This window comes from Dermacentor albipictus, chromosome 6 (assembly GCF_038994185.2).
Source record: "Dermacentor albipictus isolate Rhodes 1998 colony chromosome 6, USDA_Dalb.pri_finalv2, whole genome shotgun sequence".
Classification (NCBI taxonomy): domain Eukaryota; kingdom Metazoa; phylum Arthropoda; class Arachnida; order Ixodida; family Ixodidae; genus Dermacentor; species Dermacentor albipictus.
The window spans coordinates 10,154,849-10,180,991 of NC_091826.1; the positions used below are offsets into that span (position 1 = coordinate 10,154,849).

The 26,143-nt window shown below is 43.4% G+C and overlaps 1 protein-coding gene across 1 annotated transcript in view; it reads right to left on the reverse strand.

Annotated features, from left to right (window-relative positions):
• LOC139061451 (SCO-spondin-like) overlaps positions 1-26,143 on the reverse strand; it is a 195,330-nt gene that overhangs the window by 66,851 nt on the left and 102,336 nt on the right. The window contains exons 43-53 of the mRNA XM_070541441.1: positions 22,689-22,830; positions 21,997-22,041; positions 19,459-19,613; positions 18,561-18,707; positions 17,955-18,111; positions 13,321-13,536; positions 12,490-12,522; positions 7,479-7,766; positions 5,673-5,851; positions 4,627-4,725; positions 1,620-1,773 (exon numbers count right to left, since the gene is read on the reverse strand). Coding sequence (XP_070397542.1) covers positions 1,620-1,773; positions 4,627-4,725; positions 5,673-5,851; positions 7,479-7,766; positions 12,490-12,522; positions 13,321-13,536; positions 17,955-18,111; positions 18,561-18,707; positions 19,459-19,613; positions 21,997-22,041; positions 22,689-22,830 — 1,615 coding nt within the window. The remainder of the gene's footprint in view (positions 1-1,619; positions 1,774-4,626; positions 4,726-5,672; positions 5,852-7,478; positions 7,767-12,489; positions 12,523-13,320; positions 13,537-17,954; positions 18,112-18,560; positions 18,708-19,458; positions 19,614-21,996; positions 22,042-22,688; positions 22,831-26,143) is intronic.

Consider the following 26,143-nt stretch of genomic DNA (forward strand, 5'->3'; position numbering starts at 1 on the left):
CCTGGGTCTTTCTTCAAAGTTAATTTTTCTGTGCGCTTCTCTGACATCCAACGAAGCCCAAGCCACGTCACCCTGCAATGCCTCATTTGTGGTTTTACCGTAAGCTCTCAAAACCATCTGGCCTACCGATCTTTGGTTATTTCGAACCCTGTCAAGATAACCGATCTTAAGCACAGAATGGCATTTGCGAACGTTAGCGCTGGCACCATTGCTCCTTTGCAGATTCTACACGTCACCGCATGCTTACTGCGACCCCACACTGATCTGCGTTTTATTATTTTGCTCCTTTTATTATTTTAACTGGAGTGCGGCATCAGCCTCACGGATCATCAGCCTCACGCATATTTTAACTGGAGTGTGGCTTCAAGCCTCACGGATCCAGCTGGATGGACGAAAGACTAAGGGGAAATAGTCCTATTTCAGGCCCCACTCCTAAGCAGAATTCGCAGAGATAGCACTTTAGAAACGTTGATAACGGTGATGTGCCCAGTGATATGGTGACTGCGCACCTATGCGCACCTATTTTTTTTTTCTAAGAAAAAACTTTGAGCTCCCTTTATGTGAAATAATGCTATGCGTAGAACGTGTTATTTTTTCTTTTTACTATAAATGTATTGAAAAATAATATGCCTTCTAAGTAGGCCATAATAAAAAACGATTTCTGAAGCCTCATCTGACGAACCGTATGTGTTACAGCTCTTGTTAACTTTTTGAACATGGCATTCAGCCGAAATGTTTCAATCAATCGAATAAATTTTTATCAGCTACTGCAGTGCACAACCTCTCTTTCTGCGCCTCCGCAGCCTACGCTGTTCAATGACAGAAATCAACGACAATGATTTGCTTCCTGGACAGAGCTCTGATTTGACCGTATCCCGTGCGTGCTGCTCTAGATCTACTAAAATGTGTGAGAACAATGCTTCAGTTCGTCTGCCACGAATGCCCTCGTATAACTTGTTCGTCATGGTTGTCATTAAATGTTGAGGTCAGCCAGCAGGTCGATGTTGGTAACAAAACTAGCGTACCATGAAAAGCTGTCTTGGTAACTGCAAATATTCGCATACAGATGTTTTACTGCGTGCTCATCAGCTCCTTTTCATTTTTGTAGCTTAGATTTGAATACATATACATTGTACGGGACATTAGAGGTACTAGAGGTAAGCAATAAATAAATGAATAATTGAAACGAGTCCACAGCACGAAACAAGCGTGTACAACTTGAAAAATGCACGCTTGATGTCACTCAGCTATACTCGCAGAAGCAGCTAACAATCTGTCCAAGTGAAGGAAGGTACTTGTACGTCTGTCCTCCACCCGCATACTTATCGCTTTCGTAATGATGTTAAAAGAAGTACGTCAGCGCATAGTATGTCTTTCGGAAACCCCTTTTTGCAGGCGCATAAGCGGAGCTGTGCTTGGTACGTGCTCGTTTAATTTTGCCTGGTGTTTTTAATGCTTCCTTTCTGGCTACCTACTCATCACGGCACCATGCATGGTCAGGCATTTCTCTTGATTCTGGTTTATACTTAAACCTCACTCGAAGTTTTATCGTACCGACCCTGAAAGCGAACAAAAAGAGGGAAATAGTTCTAGGGGTTGGGACTTGTGTAGCAGCATACGTTCACAGTCCGTCTCGTCGTCGGGGCAGTTGACGACTCCGTCGCACCAAAGCTCATCCGCAATGCACTCTGCTGAGGTCGGACAGAGTCGATGGCCGTCGGGACAACTTCCGCATTCGCAGGAGCAGTCGGCACTGACCGTCTGGGGTCGGCCCTGCGCGTGAACGTCGAATATTTCCGCTGTGAAGACGAAGGAAACTAACGCCGCCGCAAAAGGAATTGTCTTTTTTTTTTGTCGTGCATATAAAGTTATGTCATCAACCGTTGGCTTAGGCTTACATGAATCATCCAGTCCGCTAGTAGGAACATTTATTTATTTATTTATTTATTTGTTTATTTCAGGCGGACTCATTCAAAGCCTTTGGTTTATTGTGATATTTTTAAAATCAGAACACGTTTTGACAGTTCTCGCGAATAAACGCAGCTGGGGCATACCCGGCGATACGCTTTTGCTTTATGCTTTAGCTTTTTTTAGCTCTGTGGTGGCCGCCATCTTTTTTTCCTACGCACACAAACCGCCAGAACCTAGCGTATACCAGCTGTACTTTAATATGTGTATACGACATATCGCAACGGGTGTAGCGCGATATTGTATCGTTAGATTCCCACAACTTAATGCGTGTCTGCGAAATGACGATAAAGTGGCATAATCGGACGTTTGAAACAGGGCACTTGAATTAAAGCATAAGTTAAGAACAATTTAAATCAATCAGTGCTGGAAGCTTCTGCACTTAAAATCGCGCCACCATCACGTCGCATATTTTGCAGCGCCGTTTTCCCGCTGTTTTCGCAACATGCCACAATGGGGCTTTACTCTCTCCATTGGTGAGTTGTCGCAGGACGTGCACTAATGCTTCGAAGCAATATATAAAATTTAGTGATAACGCCGGATGTATGCATGTTTGCAGACAGTAGACAATTGTCGTATTTAAGTGTTCACACTACAGTTCATAATGTTGATGTGGCGAGTTAGACAAATTTGGATGGAAACGATAAAATTGCGAAACATTGAGACACGAGGCGAGGTCGTCTGTTGAAGCACAAAGTATTTGAAGATCGTGGAGGATGTGTTTACCCAGTTATTGGCGCAAGATATGCTGCTGATGATGACGCAAAAAACAAAACTCCCTCCTATATCTCTGCGAGAATTACGTGGGTGTACGAAAAACTGGAATATCAGTTGCAAGAGCTCGTACAGAGTGTGACCTGCTCGTTCGACAAATACAGCTTGCCCTATAAATTCGGAATGTACTTGAATTTCTCGCTCATGAAACAAACGAGACAGACGATTCGGAAACTGTAGCACGCGCAGACAAAAATTGTTGCGAAACACGCAGATACACGTGTCAGCGGAATAAGCGATTCTGAATCAACTGCTCGTGTTGTTATGCAACCACTTCAGAAGAGTCGGGGACTTTCCAAGCAGTATCGACAAGGTTGCCGGGTACTTAAATAGTATTGTTCTAGTAGTAGTACTGTATTGTACTGTAGTATTGTATTCTACTATTATTGTAATCGTACCGTATTGTTCTTACAGAGATTCGCTGTAAGAACAACCGCCGTCCCGTGATCAAAGTGCCTCAATAGCTTTGAGCGAGCAACCTCATAGGTTCATAGCAAAATGTCGAAAGACGTATCCATTCCTGGGCTGCGCACACACAAACGAAATACGAGAAAGAAGACAGCGCTGGTCCCACAACGAAGCTCTTATTTGGAGAAAAAGATTATATACCCAGTAATCATGAAAGGCATTTGCATTACGTCTAAAAAGTACTCGTACACTAACCAGCGAACAATGAGCGATATATCTTCATTTGCCAAAGAAACCGACCACTGACATATTTGCACAATGTAGTGTGGCAACGTCTAGATTGGGCAGCCTGACCGGTGTGTAAATATAAGGCTACGTGAACATGCCAATTTCTTAAAGGGAGTGATGCCGTTGCTTCTTCACAACCGTTGTCATGATCGCGGCTGTGCGCCTTCTTCTGAGGATACCTCAATCATTATGAAACATCACGATCCGCGCACACGTCAGATTGCTGAGGCATACAACATGTCTAAGAACAAGAACATTTGTGTAAGTCAGCCGTCAGTTTCCCTGGCAAACGAAGAGATCTGGTTCATTGTTCGCCCGTGAGTGCATGATGACTTTTTAGATGTAATCCACATGACTTTCATGGTTACTGAGTATATAATCTTTTCCTGCAAATAAAAACTTCCAGTTGTTAGACCAGCGCTTGGCCTATCTTCTTTCTCGCATTTCGTTTGTGCGTGCACTTCCCAAGAATGGCTACGTTCTAACTCGCACGCTTTTCAATGCTTCCGTCGAAAAGCGAACCGATAAAACTTATTTACGAGTGAAAGTCCACACCCGAGTCCCTGATTGCCGTATTGTTGCACGGTTATTCACCGTACTCTTGAAGTAACCAGACACTCATCTTCGAACCCGCCATGCAGGAGTACCTATTTGACAAATTTCATCTTGTAGCCATGTAGTCAAGTCGCGCCGCTTATTATGACAGTAACTTAAACTTCGCCGAACGTTCACGTTTGTGTCGCAGTCCATTTAAGCCATCAAATGAAGTTATATGTTGTCATTTTAAAAGAAAACAGATGAACTATATGGCTGGCAAGCCTCGGTTCCGTATGTGTTTGCTACAGTAAAAATATGCACATGACACTTGAGTTACAGCTAACCTGCTTGTCAGCAGTGGGCAAACGGGGACAGCGCTAGCCTGAACCTACATTTCGATACGTGGCCGTGTTATCCATCACAAAGGCCAGTTGCCTTATCAAAACGTTGGCTTCGGGATGAGGCTTCCTTCGCGCACAAACTATTAGTCAATTCGAGACGCCATCTTTCATTGCTCCGCTACATCTGCCGACTCTACGAATCACGTGTCGTTGAATGTGTTGCTTGTGTAACATGTTTTGCTTACGTGTGGCGACAACCCTCATTACGAAGACATTGTAACAGTTAGGACTAAATGTCCACAATGCTCACCTTAGGACAAGGCGGGCAAGCCTTAGGAAGACAGCTGGACCGTCCGCCGAGGTGGCACTGGCACTCGTGACAAGTCCTCGTCTCCAGCATGCCGCCCACCTGCATGGTTTCGATGCATCAGTACGTTCCAACCGTGACACAGCTACGCGGATGACAAATGTACAACCAGAAGGACTAAAGTGAGGACTACTTTTGAAGAATGCGGATTTTCGGGAGTCCTTTTCAACGAAATATTTTCAAGCATTGCAACTACCACTCCTAGGAAGAACACGTGAACCCTACTCTCTGAGCGCTTGTGGGCAAACAGCGTGCTCCTGGTGAGATATAGAGGTTTAGTTAAAACCAAGGAATACTCTTTGGTCTTTGTTCCGTGGACTCTATTCAGCATTGCAGAAGTTGATTAAATGAGTGCAACGATGGCCAGATTTTGCTGACGGGAGGGGGTAGTTTCTTAATTGTAGTCGACACTGGTTATTCATAGTAGGCGACTGACTATTATGGAATGCTTAATGCATTCATGACAGTAATGATTTGAACCGCATTTATAATAACCATAATATTGTGCGCGTAATTTGCGACAGAACTAGAGCTTTGTTATCTACATAAAACTAGTTCCAGTTTCAGGCAAAGGAATTTGATGGTATCAACGCAAGCACCAGGCGAATATTTTCCACCAGTGACTACTTCCTTACGTCCTGCGTTTGAAGGGCATCGCGCTTTAACGATTACCTGCGTCTTTTTGGAGTGCCAATATCCCGTTATTCTTGGGCAATTGTTATTATGTGTCATTTTTTAATGTCTTTTGATGATTGCACTTTCTCTGCGACGATTTTTCGAGTAAAGATCAAGATTACTTTGTCTACGGAAGCGTGTTTTCTCATCGGTTGTCAATTTAGCGCCTAAACACACAGTGAGTTGATTCAAAGCAGCAATCATCACGAAAACATCGGCATGTCGGGCATCTCAAGTGGTTGGCGAGCTTCTTAGCTCCGCGAAGGAAAGCGAGAGATCCCGAATGAAAGGACGATCGTTGGAATTTTCCTCACCGGGAATCTCTTGCCATCGCGCACACAGGGGCAGTCGGCCACGTGCACGCACTGGTCTCCGTCGCACGCGAATCCGAACGGGCACCCTTGCGGGCAGAAAGTGGCGTTGTCGGTCACCTCCACCTCCGGACACAGAACGGCCGGGGGCACGGTTGGCAGTTCCGTCGTCGTCGGAGGCGCTGCGTATCACCGCGGGTCTGTTAGTAGGTGTTACGTAAGCGAAGGAAGAGAGAAATGAAAAAGAAAATTCACCCGGCTCCATATGCCGGCATTGCGCAGAAATTTCAGCTAGGTCTTTCCAGTGTCTTGTTTATGTCACGTTGCAACGAAGAGATCAACAGGGGTAAATATCGAAGCATGTCGCTGGAGCCCATGTTTCTACAAAGCGACTTGCATTAGACAGGATTTTTGCGTTGTTGCTTTCACTATGTTACTGGTACGCTATTATCATATTTTCCTTGCACTAAAGTTTGTCTAAGGCTAGCCAATGTGCAGGCGATGCTAACCAAGCAGCTGTGTTTTTATATGTGCACTAGGGTGGAAACCTTAATATCGGTGCAGCCAAGCCTTCCGTGCGTGAGATATTTGTCATCAACATTCCATTTTCTCAGTTTGTTATTGACTTCTCGCTTTCCCTAATGATATGCTGGCTATGAAGACTGATTGCGGTTTGTTCCTACAAACAGCTCTACTTTACAAGACACTTTGTAATATCGGCCCCTGAATCCGTATTCGCAAGACGGTTACTACGCCGGAGTGGTTTGTAAAAGCTACAAAGATATTATTATTATTGACAGTCAACCGGTGACGCAATGCTCTTATGTTCGAAAGGCTCCGCGTATTAATGTCCGAGCGCTCAGCACCCAGTTGGTAGAATACAGCAGTTCATAACTGGAGACATCGGGCAGTCGTCCTAATGGACATATTCGCGATGGTCAACGTCAAACAGTCCTAAAGAAAGAAATGCTTTCTGAAGTCGACCCTCGGCACGCGTGCCTGTGTTCTCAAAGAAATCGGAGTTGAACAGTTCCTAGGAACAGGCGCCAGCTAATTACGACAGCAATAGCGAAGGCCGGCTAGTGAAGGAATAGGCGCCTTTGAGAAGTTGAAGGCGGCTTTCTTGTAGGAGCTTTTATGTATATACCGTGGAATGGAGAAACAATTTTCATTGGCACTCACTACACAGAATAAGCTAATAATTTTTAAGAAACAGTTTTTAAAACCAAATAACTTATGAGCTTGAAGTATCAAGTTTGGAACCGTGTAACTTGGCAATATAAGAAACGTTATCGCAATTTTATAAACAGCACCTATTGGGGCATCTGAAGCGGAGAAAAAAAGTAGCGTTATATATCACACTGTAATTTTCATCGGTTTGTGAGTAAGACTTTTGGAAAACCCTCGTAAACATCGCAATAATTTCACTTAAGTTACAAACGTAATGTATCACATTTGTCCGCTTCAGAGGCTTCAACAGATGCATTTTACAGGACTGCGATATTTGGTTTTCCAACAAAGTTACGAATTATTAAATTTCTCGTGCTGCAATGTTTATGAATGTGGCGGATATCCGACCGTTGTTTGTAAAACAGTGGAGGTCCTAATTAAAGCTTTGAAGCCTGCAGTCGGTATTCGGTATAGTTCAGCTTTAACGAGTGTTCCACGAAGTTGAGTGATTGCCTAATGAGAATATTTCGGTGTTTCTGGTGAACTTGAATAAATCGGCTCCGAGGATAACCTTCCTCTTAGAACATTTGGCTACGACTGCCAACGTAGCCGGGTTCGGAGAGCGGTTCGAGCCCTCACCGCAAGTCCAGCACTTGACGCGCACTTTGTAGTTGAGGCAAGTGCGTCCGTCGGTTTGGTCGCTGTCGACGCAGCGCAGTCCGCGCTCCACGTCGCAGCTGACCACCTGTCCGGTCTTGCTGTAGTCGGCGTCAGTGGCGTACTCGCGGCACTCGATGCCCATGGGAAATAGACAGAGTCCAGACTCGGCCACCACCCTGGCCACGTCCTCCACGTCACCGCCGGTCTCCGGCGTCGGCTCGCTGGTGCTCACCCACGGGCCGTACGCCACGCACGGCTCCTCGGTCGCTGCGAGCAGAAAATCCAATCGGGGCCCGCTTTCGCGTCGGTTCTAATTCCGGAGTGCGTTCTGCATTCGGACACCGCCGCCGAGATCGTCGCGTGCGGGGCAATGCAGAAGCTCCCTTACGTAAGAAATTGTTTTGTGCGCCTCGTTCTTACTGCAGAAGCGGTTTTCTCGAGGTACCCCGCAGTCCTCCCTTTCATGAAAACTACGCCACCACCCAACATGGCTCAACTCATGATGGCCCGCACGAAACGCACCAGCGTTATAACTACTATGGCCTTCTGCACTGCCTCTGTCTAGACGACCCTGTCAGCGGCTCTGTTCTCTACACATAATTAGGCAAGAAAACAGCAAACGCTACCCAAGCATCCTCACTGGAACAAATTGAAATATGCGCCGTCAATCGCATCATCTCTTTAATAAACTGAATTTATTTCTTTGGCCATTTCTCCCGTTTAAAAGCGCAAATTTTTTAAGGCTCTTCTGCGTCGTTTCCGTGCTCAGACTTGCCCTTCTAACGTCACTTGCTCAGGCGCAACCAAGATTTGGGGCGCGTTTATCGCTGAATACCAACTAGCTTTTTGAGAGGCACGCTCTCTTGAGGAATAGCTATATATATAACCTCCGAAGGTTTAAATGATGTTGTCGGTGGTAGCGCTGTGTCGCGTACCTCCGCCGCCTTAGATGAGGGTTCCAAGCCGCATTTTACGCCGAGATCCGCGGCGTGTTACTTGGCGAGATGCGCTGAATTGTATATCTTCTTTCATTTGTAATACACATTTAACGTCATATACTTTCTAGCCTATTTCTGCCTGCTTTCACTGTTCCCATGAAACCCGGCGGCCTTAGTTTCTGCGGAACCTACTTTGCTTCAGAAATCAAACAGTCCTAACATGTTGCATCCATTGAGACAAATTAATTAATATTCCCAGTCGAGAAATACGATAGACTGCTCCTAAATACAACAGTACCTACTTTCAGGCGATTGAGTGCCTATTTATACTTATTCTTCACCAGTGTACCGGTAGCTTCTGTATGCGACATGCCCTAGCTGTCCGATGCTTTCATAGGCCATACTGAGTTGCACTCAAAGTAGTCTGATCAATTAAGCTTTTTGGATGTATGCGAGCCTGTCATGCCAATTTTTAAAGGCGAATTTAATCGATCCAAATACTTGGACTGGAAATCAGACTTGTAATGTCATGTGCCCACTAGAGGTAAGTGCATATGCGGAATAAGCGGTATGGGAGTGCTACATAGGCAAGATGCACTTGAAGAAAAGTCGAACCACTTGCTTCCATTTTCTTTCTGCAATCCGCTTCCTAGTAGAACTGAAATTTCACGTGCTGACTTTAAATTATTGTCTATATTATCACAAAACGTATATCCTGTCATTCTTATCGAAGCAAACACGTCTTGAATATTATCTTCCGAGGACAATCTGTGCACATTGGCCAAACAATACTACGTACATTAATTAATTAAGAGCGCATACTGTAGCTGTCACCAACGATGACACGTACTTATACAACTCCAGCAAAATGAAGTAGACTGAAAACTGCCTTCCTCGAATCTCCTCAGGAAATGTGTCGCATTCAGTACAACCTCAACGAATGTGTAAAGGTTCATTCATTTATAACTTTACATATTCGCTAATAGTTCATCTTTGCATAACAGAAAAAAAAATCTTCTTGCAATCACTTATCGTAGTTCTCCTTACAAACACAGCATGCCTTAGAAAATTTCGGAAGCCACACAAAGTGTGTTCGCTCTACTATAAATCAAAGAACACAATACGTATGCAGCCAATGCCCTCTTGTAAACATTTTCCGTAAATGTTCAGCACAATGTCTGTAATGCTTTCGATAAGTAAACAAAGTACATCTTTCGTCATTATCACCGAATAGCCTTTACGCAACTTGTTTATAAGTTAGGCATGCATCCGTTGAGACATAATGTGAGTTGTATAAAAGACCTGCACAAAATAAATAAGCGGCTATGTGAACTTGAACTCATTCGTGGCTTTCGACATCCATTTACTTAATGAGCTTCGTAATTTAAGCAAGAAAGAATTAACTTCTCTTTCCTAGAATATTTTATTACGTCAACAACTTTTCAGACACACGACAAGAACGCGTACTATATGACTTGAATATAATCGACTTTGACTAATTCCAAGAATGGTTACAATTATCCTTTCTGAACATTCCCTTTTATAGAATCGAAAGTGCGTAGACTGCCTGTATTCATTTTAATGTCATATTCAAACCGCCTTGTTGAATGCGTAATGACGTTTCATAATATTCATTAACAGACTAGTTAAACATATTCAAGCGCACTAAACCTCTAACTGCTTGTCTCAAAACATTGTGTCCTCAAATCAGAGTGTAAGCCGAAGTGCGCTATGCTCTCTTATGCTTATTTCCTCTTCGCAACTGTGTCTAACCAATTCCGGAATGGCTCTCTAAAGTAAAAATCATGACTTTGTTTTGTGAATCGCTACTGAGTAACATAGTATCCGAAGCTTGCCATGCAGTGCTCTCGAGGCTGCATTTCAATGAAAAGAACCACGCGTAATCACAACTAGCGGAGCTAGGGCAATTAGCATTAACGTTGCATTGATGCTGCGAGTCCATTGGGCCTCGCATTAGATATTATGTTGAACAATTACCGAACTACCCAGTAATTGTTCAAGCACGTAAAGGTTTAATAAGCGCGCTCTATTACCGTTTTCTATGTCAAATCCGACTGAACGCAAGAACTACTAAGCCCAGGGTACAAGCTATGCGACTAAGGCTGTGTGTATGTGTGTATATATGATATGTTGTGCTGTCTTGTGAATTGATCTTTTTCGTTTTCGTTTAACCTTTTCAAGAGGAAGGGTTTGGTGTCTTTTATACCGTGCTATCGTGGTGATGACAATGGTGCTCACCTATCGCACGTATCCACTACGGGGAATAGACTGTTGCTAACTTGAGCCTAGGATAATGCGAACCTGATCTAATTGTTTTTGTGCGAATCAACCTACGATGTGGTAAAAGTCCTTTTGCAGCCTTTGTTGGGGCTGAGCGCGATACCGTCCAAACATGGCGTGCATCAAAACAGTACTCGCCTCAGCAACCTCCCGCCCCACTGCCTAGTTTGCACCGTCTTATTCACGTAGCACGCGATTTCCAACAGTTTTCTTTCTCAAGCTTCATCGGTGATCCGGGCTGACTGGGGATTAACCAGTCGTAAGCAAGAGATTATAAAAAAAGAAAGAAAATTGACAAAAAAATTGTGGAATTAGGCCGGCCTGCCTTACTTTCTCTTGTCAGTTTTAAATTTCTAACTGCAGGTCAGTTGTACAGGTACAAGGTAAAAGTTTTAGGACCTATAACGTTTGTTAACGAGTCCTTAAGGATTAGAATTATGGAAAAACATGCTTACAACAGCTGGTAATCTACAGCATAATTATGTAACACAAAGTAGCGAAAGTAAGTAAATCACGAAGTAATGCAGTGTACTGCACGTGTTGCAAACATATTCTAAAGGAATAATATTACTAATAATGATAACAATAAATAATTTTTTCTGAAACCGAGCTGGTATCTACGTTTAGGAGCGACTTGGTCGGTAAAAATTAAAATGGAGAGGGCGTGGAGATTAAAAAAAAAACTGTATTTGACCTAGAGTTCCCGCGAGTCTAGCGTTTCCCTTTTATCTCCTGATTCTGCTGTGCCAACGTTATCCAGCAGGTGCAGCAATTTTTTCTCTTGAGTGGAGCAGCTTAGCAGCTTGCTTATTTGGACCATCCGTAGCCCGGAAGACTGAAGAGCTTTTTATTGTAGGGTCACAGTACGGCTCTCCATGCTAAATGAGATCAATGTTTACGCACAGCCGCTGAATTTTCCAGGCTTTAGTTTTCTTTGCTTTCGATTTTTTTGTTTCTTTTTTTTTTTTCTGCGTCTGAGCTAGGTGGACATTCAACCCCACTGGTTCACGAGCTACCGTTAGGGGTTGCTTTTTTTTATCACTGTTGCATTCTCTTTTCTTTGTCCCATATGCGTAGGTCAGATGTCGGCTTCACTGGTTACCAACAAATATTTGATCTGCTGGGATTAAAGCGAGCTGCTCTTTCTTTACAAAATGTAGCGTAATTGTGCCCTGGAAAGCATTCTTCTGTTTACAAAACTAGATTACAAATCAAGATGTGACCTACAAAATTGCAATGGTGTGTTACTATAACTGCACAATATCTTTTTCGATAACTTCCCTTTTTATTATTTAAAATATTACTTTTATTATTCTTGCTTTCTAATATTTGATACTCGCCTCGTTTCGCAATTATAATTGGTTAGGTTTCGTTTTTGAAACCCCTCATGTGAATCTTGAAGAAGCTAACGTGTGTGCAGAAGGGGGGAAAAATAATATTGACTAACTAGATTCTTTAAATGTGCGCTTGACTATAAGTACGCGTGCCCTCATGTATTCTTGAATGCAATTTTTTGTCGTTTCTTTTGTCCGCGAAAATTACCGCATGTTGAAATGTTATGTTTGGTCTAGTCATAGTGAACCACCACGCATCTATGTGCCGACTATGACGGCTTTCTCTTCAATTTCCTTTCGCGACATTCACTGTTTCCGGTTTTAATCATGTGCCTACCGGATAAAGAACACTCACGACACCTCTAGTACGAAGACAGACTGTGTTGCTCTTAGCAATGATGGTAAGAACTAACTTACGTGGTAAGGTCAGTATCCGCAGCTTTTTGACTTCTGCGGGAAAAAGAAAGGACATTGGTGAGTTTAGAACACTGATTTGGAAGAGATCTTTCGGCGTAGCATACACGTACATAAAATACGCCAAGCTATTCCCCGAGCGCCTGCACCGTTTTCGTACATTATACAGTTAATTAGCAGCTATAGTTTTCACACAGACAACCATATCCTCGAAATCTTTATGGTTACACTTTTACTGTGGCATAGTAATTATGGCTATTACACCAACGCTTATTCTTTGACACTGTGTCGCGCGTCGCCTCGCTACATAATATGTCATCCGCAAATACTGGAGCTTTACACTACTGAGTGAGGTGAATAACGCTTTATGCTGGATATTCTTAGTGCAACTAAACATCACGTTTTCGGTGCTATGGAGTGTCTACACCTTCGCCTATAAAAAAAGAGACCTTTAAAGTGACATGAAGTCAAATCTATACAGCTGGTTCCTCATGTGATTACACGACAGACATCTTTATGCAAATATTTTGCGTTTAAACCGCATTCTGGGAATCTTTATTACCCTCATGCGCAGCTATTAACTACTCGTCGCGAAACTAATTCAGAGTGACGAGTTATTGCAGACATTCCGCGCTTTCCCGCTTTATGAGAACTATAGACACTCACTGTGACGAAACAAATAACCATTCGTGTTGCGGCACACGACGCAAAAAAGTGAACCTGAAGCAAAACGAATGCAGCCCCATATATTGCATTAACAATTTTCATGCACGATTTCGCTGAGCCAGCAGTTCCACGAGTGAAAAGTGAAAACCGTGTTCCACTCCCGCTCACCGCATCCGGCGTTGTGAGGCCAGTCGCACACGAGCAGCTTCGGATTGAAGTGCAGCTCTGCGGGACACCACTTGTGGTGCGGCTGATCGTTCGAGCAGTGGTAGAAGCGGCGGCAGTTCTGCATGTCCGGGAACAGGCCGTTCGGTTCCGGGCAACTAAACTTCCATTCCACAATTCCGCCCTCGGTAACCGTTGTGGTTGGTACTGGAGTAGTCACTGTGAAAAGCGCCGAAAATGGCTTAGAAACGGAGAACAGGTGCGAGAGCATTGGCAAATCATTTCTGCGGAAATATTCAAGGTTCAAGAAGCTTCATGATGACGATGCTTACAAAACACCTATTCCGAAGGGATGACGCTTTTGCCTGAAGAGATAACCGGCTGCGAACAGTGGATTCGACCGGCAGGCGGTTTTGAAGACCGTCGTCTGGCTTACGAATATCCTCTGGCTTTCGCCAAGAAATATGAGCTATTTCACCGATCGCAGATGCCGCTACTTGCCCTAGACTCTCTCTCTCCAAATATATACTTACTTACCTCATCCCCACATAAAATGGAATGATTGTCACCCACCTTAGAGTAAGTATACAGTATATCCCGCCGCTAAGCTTTCTGAGAAACTCGTATGGGCTGCCTCTGTAGGTTCGCGCTACTCTCAGATGTATGACAATATCTTTCTTTTTATGAGTATTTTGTTTCAATAATCTTTTGCATTCAATGCATACGTAAGTATTACTACAGATAACAATAATATAGTGCGTTGCGGACAGGGAGAACAAAAATAAGCAAATGTTATACACACACGGCATTAGTTCACAATTATATATTTCGGAAATTCCTGACCGTTTTTATACATGCCTAAGCGAGTATTGCGTACGTAGCACGGTAAATGTGAATTAGTGGCGCACAAATAGGCCTAAATAGCAAAATTGCGCACGCACGTATCGATAGGCCGATTGTTCTTTTTAAATCTTAGCGAAATGGCACGCAACAGGTGACCTGTTATACTTTGTTATTGAATTTTATTGTAACAGCTTTGAGATACGATATTGTAACCCAAGCTGCAAGATATCTCGCTCAAATTCCGCAGATATATTATGTCATGTCTTGTTCTGCACTGTTCAATAATAGTGTTTGCATCCTTTATAGGCTGTATTTTCCCAGAAAGCAACCAACCACTTTTTATTTCCGCCGCATTGAAATTGGAGAAGCGAGCTTCTGCAGAGATGCAGACTGGTTTCGCCGCCAGAAATCCAAATATAAGAAACAGACAACAAAGTCAAATGGTTTCTCAAACGACGCGGCCTAAAGATGCAACACTTTTGCTATATTTGAGTAAACCAAAGCAGCCTTCAGTGTATAATCATTGTGTTTGAAGTGGTCAGAAGACAAACACCGTCGCCGCTGGATCATTCCTTCATCTAGTTCGCGGTTATGGTCAATTCTGCCATGCAAGATCTCTGCGAGTAAATGCACGCGTCGGTTGCATTCTGGTCGCGGAACGGCTGTTCCGGCTGCAGCGCGCGCTTTGTTTTCTGCTGGCGTGGCTTAAAAAAAACGTTGCCTCGTATTATTACAGAATACCGACAATACACACGACAAAGTGGAATGCTCCACTGGCGAGTGTCGCGTTCTTGGCGTCGAGTTCGTCTGAGAAGTTAACTATTACACTGGGGCGATCCAGAGTCAATGAAAGTTATTTTTAAAAATTTCGCTATCAATTTAGTTCTTAAGTTCTTTCACTGCTTAGTTATGCGGTAAAAATGCAAAAGTAAGACAGCAAGAACAGGAAGAGTCAGTTTGATGTTTCTTGTAATAATGCGTTTTTAAATTTCCGTGAAAACAATTACGGCACGAAGGTATACGTTTTCGCTTTGTACCAAAAATTAGCTCGAGTTCATGAAGGCCATTATTTTTTGTAGCATTTCGTAAGCACGTTTTCAGATAGTGTAAATAGTTTGCACCTACACCAAAGAACTGGGTTGTAACTAAAAACGCGCTTCGTATCTCGCGATATGGTACATATCCTTCTTAATCCTGCATCGTCATACCTACACTATGCTTTACGGCGTTGGTAGCTCTATACACGTCTATCGAACTTTGTCAGATGCTCATGTAATATACCGCGTGCATGATCACTGCAATGCGATATCCATTTTTCATCTTTCAAATTAGTATTGCGTCACAAGACTTGCCACGCTATGCAAGCCGGCTTTGCAGACTATATTTAAGCTATAGCGTGGCAGGCTGCCTACGTTATGCAAGTGCACTAGATTGCTCCTTTTGTTCTGTAGGCGGATGATAAAAATTGCCAACAGTCAAAGAAAAAAGATGCATTTAAGAGAAAAGAAAACATGCGGGATGCAAGCCTGCTCAGCCTGACGTGCAGTAATCTATCTTCATTACGCCGCCAAAATTATGAACGATGATAAAGTCCCGCGTCGTCGATCTTGTCATTGGCGCGATAGGGCGAAATAAAGAAAATATGCTTTTTCCGCAAGTCATTCATTTGCGATGAACATACCTCCTCAGGTATGTTCATCGCTTTTAACATTACCTGCCGTCAGCGTTCTCCATAAAGCCAGTTAGTGCCCGTATGTTATCTTGCCGGACCATATTCTTGTCAATGATCTATTGTTATTTTTCTCGCTCTGGTATTCAATCCCGATGCACACACACATCAAAAGTAGTGTTCCTGCTCTACCGAAAGTGTGAAGTGAGCTTATTATTTAAAAATGGCGAATGAGAGAATGCATTGGGATCATTAATTACACAGTTTGCGAATTTTTGATCACCACGCTTAGCATAATTCGCTAATTGAGAGAAAAAAACAAACAAAAGAACTGCTGCAAGCGCTTGTTAAAAACGTCGAAACACCTCCGCCGATATTTATTACAAGCGGCATGCAGGACGTTACGGGTGCTCGCTGTGACCGGCTGCATTTCGCTCCTAAGAAAACAGCTTCGCCGCACCAAAAGCTACTAAACCACCATGCACCTGCAGCGATCGCATGATACGTGCAGTTCGTGGTACGTGCTGTAGATTTAAGGCAATTTTGAAGAATCTGCACAGCACTCGTTTGTAACCAATACAGATATATTTTTGTTCTCCCAGAGCGACTCCAGAGTAATTGCCACTTTGTTCAGAATGACACCCCGTAATTACCAGGTAATTATCAGTGTGCTGTAATGAATGTGCCTCCGTTTTTATTGTAACGATATACACCAGTTGGTGTCCTATAATGGCATTTGGAGGTTCTTCCGAATTGCAGAAAAGCCTTACTCGCATGAGAAGCTTAGCGTTATAAAATAACCTTTGGTGCCGTTCTTACTCCTTTATTAGCAAAGCGCTATCTACAGTCCATTAGCGCTTAAATTTTGTGCCACAGGCTCCTATAGGAAAAAAGAAAAATGAGGTGAGTTCATGTTGAAAATATACATGGCCGTATCTTAAGTTTCAAAATTGCATGTGCCATTCACCACCATCTATTTTCTTTCTGGCCAGAAATAAGGGTTTTCCGGAAGAACAACACTGAAAAAGCAGATATTCCCTGCAATTTTTCTGACATGGCCAAGCAGGACTAACGACGACCACTGGCAAATATGTTTGAGTAATGGCAGTTGATTTAAAGAACTTGGTATGCCGGGTATTACGTAGAGAAACTCGGTTACACAGTCTTTCCCCATGGCTTATGAAAATCGCGTCGTTATTGTGACGATAATTAGGAAGCAGTTGCGAGTGCTATAACAAGTAGCCCTCTTTCGCAATAATAATAGGACTAATAATAATATATGATACGAACATTAATAAGGATGCATTTATTATCACTTCTGCTTCTGAATTAGGATTTGCGCCGAACTTGTAAGAAAGAAGATTCTGCAGGAAATGCAGTCATTCTTTTTTGAAGGTAAAAGCGACTAAGATCCTATGAGCCCTGCTACTTCTAGCACAGTAATAAAAAAAAAATCAACACTGTGAGCCTTAACTTTTCCCGGAGCGTTCTTGAGGCACTGGGTTTCTGTGAATATACGGATTAAAAGCTATCTTCAGAGTGCTCTCCTTCTATATTGTGGCCTATATGACATTCCGATCCATTTCTAAAGCTACTTACAATGATTGAAATTTCCGTCACGTACGTGTGGTGGTATAATGGCCAAATGATCAAGGTAGTGGACGCCGGATTGAATTCCCGAAGTCACTCCGCTGGCGTATTATGTGATTTGCGAAGTACAGGTCCTTGACTGCTATCCTTCAGTTCTCGGTTTTAAACGCTGTCCACCCAACAAAATTTTCTATGTTCACAATAAATAGAAAGTACTTTTCGCGTGTTCAAAGTGCTATGTCTGAGATATGGACAACAGTGCATGTTGGTGCGGTTGCATTCTAGAAAACTGCAATCTTCCTTGTCAACCTTCTGACGCTTGCCTCAGCGTCAAATGCGCAGGTTTTAAGAGTGCTAGGTACTATATTCCGGCGTTAGCGTCCATTCGGCTGCTGCTTTCTTTCTTACTTTCTTGACCTCATTTGCTATTTATGAGAAGTACTTATTTGGAAATAGCCAGTTCTTGCTCAGCGATTAATTCTATGCCATTGGCGAGTAAGAACCACCAAACTAACGAATGCAACATGTTGCTCACCAGTAGGCCTAGGCGCTGGCTCGCATCCGAGTACTTCGAGCTGAAGGGCAATCCAGTTCTTCCAGGTGACAGGCACAATCCTCAAATAGCGAGCACTAACAGGCCTTGGGAACACCCTCGTTACCGCAGTGCTGGCATCGAAGTTGCCCGGGAACACCTACATAATGCAAATCACGAAAGCAGTGAAGAGGTGTGGATGAGACGAGGCTGTAGCGAAGCGAACGTATTCGCTCAATATGTCGTGGCTATGAACGTAACTTCTCAAGAAACAAGGCGCATACAATTAATGATCTTCGCTGGCAATGGTACTGTGTAATTTTTCTGTATATCCGTCGCTAAATAAGTCGCTGTCATGAATTATTTGTTCTTCCAGTAGAGGCAGCCCCATTAATCTCAGCGCACGTAACCCTATCTCCAGGATAGGGGACCACAGTACAATCGGCCATTAAAATGTGTTCCTAGCTACAGTGGTGGGAACTGTGTTCCAAAAGCCGATTCAGAGATGTAACTCGGAGAATAAAATAGGCACTCACCTGCAGACTTAGTGGCTTACTGGAAATTCCCCACCTAAATATGACATAAGGCAAGGAAAACAGTGTTGCTCACCACATCGTCTCCGTTGGTGTCCTTGATCGTGCTCCATCTGTGCGCATTGTTGCTGTGCTGAACCGTGTATGAAGTGACCCACTGCGCGGCTTCCTCCCGACCCTTGGTCACCACTGCGGTCAGTTCGCGGGGTTCACCAAAGTCCACCTGTGGTGCGAAGTATGATAATGTGAACACTGAGCAACTATCATTAATTGAGCAGACCAGACTATCCCGAGAACAAATGGCGCCTTATAGTGAACAGCTTAATTTGAGTCCATTGCTGGACAGTGGCCTCTCTTAGAGATCTCCCATTGCACTTGTCTTCCATCGACAGAATACATATTGTGCTCTCCAGGTTTCTTATCGCTTTAATCATTCATTCTCTGCACTCCATATCGTTTACCTCACTTTGGCACCCATTATTTGCAAGCTTTGTATCACTGTTTCCTGCTCAGAGCGAGCACTTTATCCTGTAAAGAGTGGGATGCATTAACAAAGGCGAACACAATTCTTTTACTTGAAGGATTTGTTAAGTGGCCACTTGTAAAGAAGCAGTCCTTAGTAAAGAAATTAAAACTGCGGTAAATCGTAGCTAGAAGCTTTTAATCTATTTATACAATCTCTAAATCCTTCTTTAACCCCCCCCCCTTTTTTTTCTTCTTTTTTTTGTGCTGAGAGCATTCTATCGAGCCTCCAAGATGAAAGGGGACACCGGATTTGTGTTCCAATTCGGCTTTCTTTTGTGTGTGCTTGCAACGAGGAAAAAGTTCCATGAAATGTATTCTTCAACAGGTGATCGTAACAAACAGAAGTGAGTGAGGTTCTGACTTCCATGTTTGCAATAATGGCGGTTTGAAATCAGATAAGTGTTCCTTCTCATATTGGCGGAGAGCGCACGAGCGGATCTAGAACGTACCTGTAGATATTGGTGCTTGTCGGCGACACCAGCGACCCAGCTGTGGCCACCCAGCCTTCCCTGATTGGCCTCGTGCTCTTCGTCGCGCTCGGACGAAGCGTGCAGCGCCTGTTCGTCCAGCAACCCGTTCTCGAGTCCCATTGGCTCCTGGCAGACTGGAATTCACAAAAGCCACATCAATGAAAGTAGAGTAATAACTATTACAACACGTTTACTGGCGGATACGAGTCTCTTATCGAAGCAGTGCAGAGTTCGAGTCCGGATTTCACAGAGTGGCTGTAGTCTACCGAAGAAGCACTATGAGCACGAAACAAGGCCAAATTTATACTAGTTTTTCTACACAAGGTATACGCATAAGTGTAGAAAACTACATGTCTACCTGTACGACTTGTTTTTGAAAGAAAACGTCGCCACCACCTTATCTTTTGTGCGCCAAGATCTTTGTCCATCATTTCATTAAAGAAGTGTCTTCCGGGCAAGCGAGCGTAGTCAAGCATCAATTCGTTAAGTAGAGCACTTTGTAAGATAAACTGCAGTCGATTTTGACAGCAATATAGAGACGATCGATGGCACAAAATTCTGACGAAAGAAAATTTCTGCGAATTGCAAACCAGAACACGCTATTGAACGATTTGTGCAAATATGCGAATATGATATTCGCATATTCGGCGTCTGAGGCTAAATGGCAGTGCATTAGGCACATTCAGAAAATCCGAACGATGCACGAAACAAGTCTTTGTTTTTTGCTTCTCATAGGCTGCATTTGGGATTTTTCTTGCAGAAGGATGTATCGTCTTGTAGTAATTAAGCTGGTGTGCTGGCAAACTCGCCATTGCAACTAGCCAGCATAATGAATTTTTATGCGAGCACGTAATTTGCAAACAGGCGTACCATGTCCTCACACGACGCCCCCTAAGCGGCTTGAAAACCCTCGTGTGGACCCCCGCTCACGCGGCTGTGCCCGGCAACGCGTCGGCTCACAGTTTGGCTCGAGATCTCGCGCGCCGAGCCTCGTCCGCGGATGCGGACGGCGTGAATGAGGAGGAGACACACGAGGAGCCCTGCGAGACTTATTATGAAATAGCCCATCGGTATCGCTTGAGGCGTCGCGCGCTCCCACCACCGGCCAAGCAACTCGATAAAACGCAAGCGGTCGCGTTTCGGCGACTTCAGACAAATACATACCCACACCCAAAATACATTAACAAAATCACAGGGGGCAGGGAAAGCGACAAATGTAGGCTCTGTTCAGAAACAGGAACACTCACACACATAATGTGGGAATGCACCTCGCTCCCGTTCTCTCATCCCCCCGTCAGCAGCGAGACTGACTGGACAGCCTGGCTCAGTTCCGGGGACGTCGACCGACAATTGGAACTGGTGGACTGGGCGGAAAAGGCCAAGCAGGCCCAGGGCCTTACTTGAGCCCTAACGCTCAGCCACGTCCCTCTTTACCCTTCCCCCTTTCAATAAAGTTTATCACCACCACCGTAATTTGATCTTAAGGTCCGAAGTCGGCAGCTACCTTCTCTCGCCACTAATGCTCATTACGAAAACCAGATTTTTGGGCCTCTAATTATACGTCAAGCAATTAGCACCTCTTTGTTGTAATTTGTACCGTCTATAATCCCATTATATGCGCAGCGCATTTTTCGTATTGATAGCTTTGTCCAGATTTTGAAAAAGTGGCCCGGTAAGTTTGTCTTCTTTGTCGTCTCCTCTTTCGAAATAGGATGAAAGAAAAGTGGACAGACGGTGCAATACAGAACTAGAATGTCGAAATTCAAAGGACGTTTTTTCATTAATGTTGCTAAAAACTCTACTCAGTCACTGTAAAAAGCCAAAGGAATGACGCTGGTAATTGAAAAATCTTATGTGGATAAGTATTTTGTGTAAGTTTGTCCCGCTAATACGCAGGACGAACTTACATAACCCCTTTCGGATAAAATTAAATGTGGAGTTAATATGGGATCAGACGCTAGATATAGCGCTGCAAAGGCGACAGAAAGATAAAATAAAACGCAAGAAGTTGAAAATGAGTAAGGCTCTAATTAGATTTAGCAAAATTTTTGGAAGACAGGAAAAGCAATTTTCATCTGATACTGCTTTGAAACGAGCGACAAAGAAGAGATAGATGACAAAAGAATGGGCACAGGTCAGACCCAGTGCAAGAGAATTGGAGACGTTTAGCAAGAGAAATGACAGTAAAGAATTACAGCGGTGTTTTCATCAACTTCTGTGTGCACGATAGCTTATTAAATGTCTGCGAATGGAAATGAATGCCAGGAATGGTGACCACCATTCCTGACGACGCCCTCGCCTGCAATCCACTCAGTGTCACTGCCTCACGGATTCTTTGTGGCGTGAAAATAGTTTGGGAAGTAATGCGGCGCTCGTAATTGGCTCAACGACTGCTGGAGGCGAATTCAAAAGTGGCGCAGCCGGAAAAAAAGTGCAACTCATGGCCAAAAGAAGCTATTATTTCCTTTTTCATTAAGCAAGAGTGTGAAATTGATGACAAACATAGACCATACTCACTGACGTGGGACCCCGGTGTCCAGGTTGGTTTGACCGTAAAAGTCTCTGCAAATAAAAAAATTACATACACCTATGTAGTTTTGCAGTACAAGTGCAGAGTAAAGGCCCGCTTTTCCAACATTGTTGATAAAATAACGAAATACATTAGAATGTTTTACACTTTTACAAATACTTTCATATATTACAGCAGCTACAGCTGCACGAATTATACTCAGGGAGGTAGAGTTAAAGAAAGTAACCCGTATTCCGCTATGCTAAAACTTCAGCGTCATTCCTTTTACCTCGGGCACGAATTAGACGAAAGAATCGCGTAGGTAAAAATGGATTGACTGCTTTCAACCGGCTGCTGGCTGCTTTATTGTGGCAGGTAATACGGAAGCATTGATACGTATTTTATCTATTTCTGCACTGCCACGAGTGCCCCCCCCCTTTTTTTTTCTTTGCGCCATCATCCAATATAAGCTTGATATTGTAGATGCTTACGTCAGTAGGTCCAACTTCCTGTCAGGATACATTAGGCAAAGTAGAGTGCGTTTTGATTAACCACATTTTCCGCTGTAGTTAAGCGACACTTGTAGACTATGAGGCGCTGAATACATCGTCATGACAGTTAACTATATAAAACTTTTTGCAGGCATCATTCAATAATACCTTTCGGCGCTATTGAGCAACGAGGGTGAAGAGAGGCTTACCAATGGCACAGATGAGGAGGTCGAGCTTTAGCGCCACCTGGTTTTCCCAACTGAGAGGCTGAATGCGCACAAACCGGGCTTCGAACGGTTCCTCGAAATACTGCTTGTGCACAGAGCTGGCGTCGTGGTTTGCGCCAAGCACCTGGGCATTGTGTGAGAAATTGAACGGGTGAGTAAGTGCGTGGGTGAGTGCGCTAGTGAGTGAAAACGAATGAATGAATGAACGCACGAGCAAACGAACGGAGTGAAATACCAAAACATCAAGTGACTAATAATGATGCACACACAATAGGAACTGATCTAGTGTCTAAATTGGCTAATTGCTAACTGGCGAGGCAGTGAGTGAAGGACTGAGGGATTAAGTCAGCGATAGAGTGCCTCTGTAAGCCAGTAGTTGTGCCTTTTAGTACTGATTTCCCAGCTTATGATAATGGCGTCGCATGAAGTGTAGACCAATAGAATTAATACTTAACTGAGGTTGAATGAAGCAAAACTACAGTCTTAAATTTCTATTATTCAGTGTGTGCCGAGCTTGAAAATTATATTGATAGTCTCTAATATAGTGACCACTAAGATTACGATATCGCCAAGTTCTAGACTATATATTCAACTTTAAAGCTTTCTTTCTGTGGAATCCGCATGTCTTTCCTTTGTAGCTTCGTGAATTCACGGATGACCGAAAATATTTGTTCCTCATACTGCGAATTAGGTGCTGCCTCGTATGTTTGATACGAACAATGATATGAGGTGCTGTGTACAAGACAAGCTAATGACAGTATACTAGCAGAGTTCAACACTTGTAGTAATAACTCAGTTCAGCAACAATGGCAGTCGCGCATTGCCCGGAAACGTTCTGTCACGTACATCGTAAATATTAAACGTGATTTTTTTTAAATTTTGCGCACAAGGACAATGGGATATGCGGGATTGAAATGTACCTGCTCGGGATGACGCTGACATCCAGTATGAAGAAGACTGCGCAGCTTTAAGGTAGAGAGGAAACCTGTTTAAAATTACTTTCGCTGGGCAACGAAAATGTCCCGCAAAGTTGTGCTAGCCGACTATACTACACTTTGTACATCTGTGTTCTCCCTCGGAGGGAGCGCCAAGATAGTTAAACAGTGTGTTCAATCAAACCTAATGTTACCGACTGTTTCTGCACCATATGGACGTAACGGTATAGTGTGCCTTTTTAGATATTGAATTAGGAACTAAGTTGGCTCCTATTATTGCGGGTTCTATAACATTTCCACTATTCCAGGTGAACTTTCAAACTACTTTCATCACTGAGCAATCTGGACGTAAATATACAAAGACACTGTTTCGTTAGCCTAAACACACAGGATGCGTCATCAGGAAATTAGGATAGGTAAACGGAACGTCCTAAACATCTTTGACTGGCAAATAGAATATGACATTCGTATCAAAGGCTGTTGGTGTTTTCATGTAAAACACTACAGGCCCTATCGAAAGAGAAAGCCGTCTGGTTTCGAGCTCGATTCGTTTTGCATATTCACGCAAATTTTAAATTCGTGCAATATACATGAATGTAAAGCTTCGGGCTCAAATTTACAATAAGATTGTTTGTGCGAAAGTTGTTCGCATGAGCAGATGCCAGCCAAATGTGATAGAGATACAACTAATGAGGTTTATTTTTGACATTTGCGTTGTAGTTGCATAAGCGCTAACTTTTCAGCGTATGAATGTTCCACCGGCTTGCAGGTCTTTACTTAGTTCTCTTCGTCACAAAGTCGTTCGTGCGTAAAAAAATCAATATACCGATCAAAGACATTGTCATCATTCTGTCTTATCACTGCTGACTGACTACTTGACCGGGTAACTGTTAATAATAGATGCCGCTTGTAAAATCCGCTTTTTCTATGCACTGGCTATCTCAGTCAGAAAATTCTCTTTTCCACAACCAAACATGCTTTTTGTTCCTGGACTGCTGCGGCTACTGAAACATATATCTCACTTATTTTGCCGTGTGGCCGTACAACGGCGCTTTCACATTCAACTGATCATGCTTTTATGGAATGACGCAATTTCGGTTACTTCACATTAAACAAAACTGCGCGATATGACAGCCGCAGTATGTGCGGCCACCTGTGCCTGAGAATATTGTGCCATGTTGCTTCTCGGAAGGATCCCGCGAGAAATAAAAGGACACAAGACGGCACTGCGAACCGTTCATGTCGACTTACTGTCCACTGTCAATATCACGTAAACCACCGTTCAACTTTTCCATAGTGAAGCAGAAAGAGAGAAAGCAATTTACAATTGATGGTTCAAGGCGTGTTTGTGGAAGTAGGTAAAATGAGTGAATATCGGACTGAATGTGGTTCACTATACGGGAGCTTCGCGTGCGAAGTTTCCATCAAGTGCCATTGTGAACATGTGCACAAAGGCACAAAGACCACCCGCAAAAAAGAAAATGACTGCATAATGGCACATTGCTCTGGTGTGTCTCTTGCACTGAATCGTTTAGTGATTGCAGTGATCAAGAATTAGAATGTATGTCGGCAAGCATAAAGTTATGGAAAATGAACTGCGTCACATGAAAAGAAAGAATTTAAAACATTGTAGGAAAGCAAGAGAAAGAAATACACACATAGCATGTGGATGAAGAAGAAAATAGAATGGTACTGGTACGTTTCCAGCCATTTTATTCTCGTGGCGGTAGTTCACGCGTACTTAATTTTTCTGGATCTCGTCAAGGCTTAGTTATTAGCTGGCGTCACAATTTCGCAGAATATTCCTGTTCTCTTTCAGAAATGGCCCGACGACAAACCATTATTTGTGTAACAGTAACTACCCTAACAATTTATTCGTTTGACCATGTAGATCGCCTATTTCACCAATAAGACGCCTCAGGATTGTTATCGGGCCCGCTTTGATTAATAAAGCCTCTTCGGATATACGAGGTTGCAAAACGAAAGGGGTCGAAACCATAATTTTAAATACGTTGTACATGCAGCATTTTACTGTATATCACATTGCTCCTGTGAATGCTTCAAAACTGTCGATCATTAAAAACACCTCAAGCGCAATACGGCAGAAACTATTTACGCGAACGAGCGACAACTGGGGCCCTATAACGTAAAACTATTCCAATATGTTTCTATTCCAATTTCCTGACGTCAAATTTGCGTAACCACCGACGCAAGCACCGGGCGGTCACCCATAGGGTTGTCTGAACAGACCAATCAAACGCTCTCCTCGTTCATAGGAGATCCCTTTTGTTTGCTTGAAAAACGAATAACATTGCCAACACTGAGCGGCTTGTTGTATCTAATTGGCTGACAAGAGGCGAGGAGAACGCTCAAGTGGAGAGGAATTCACTAGGGAAGAGCCAGTGCACTGAAAACCGATAACCGGATGAAGAGGGTGGTGCCGGCGTCTGCGATTGGTCGGCTTTCCCTTACATAGCTTGTGGTGGCTGGTCGAAAATCGTG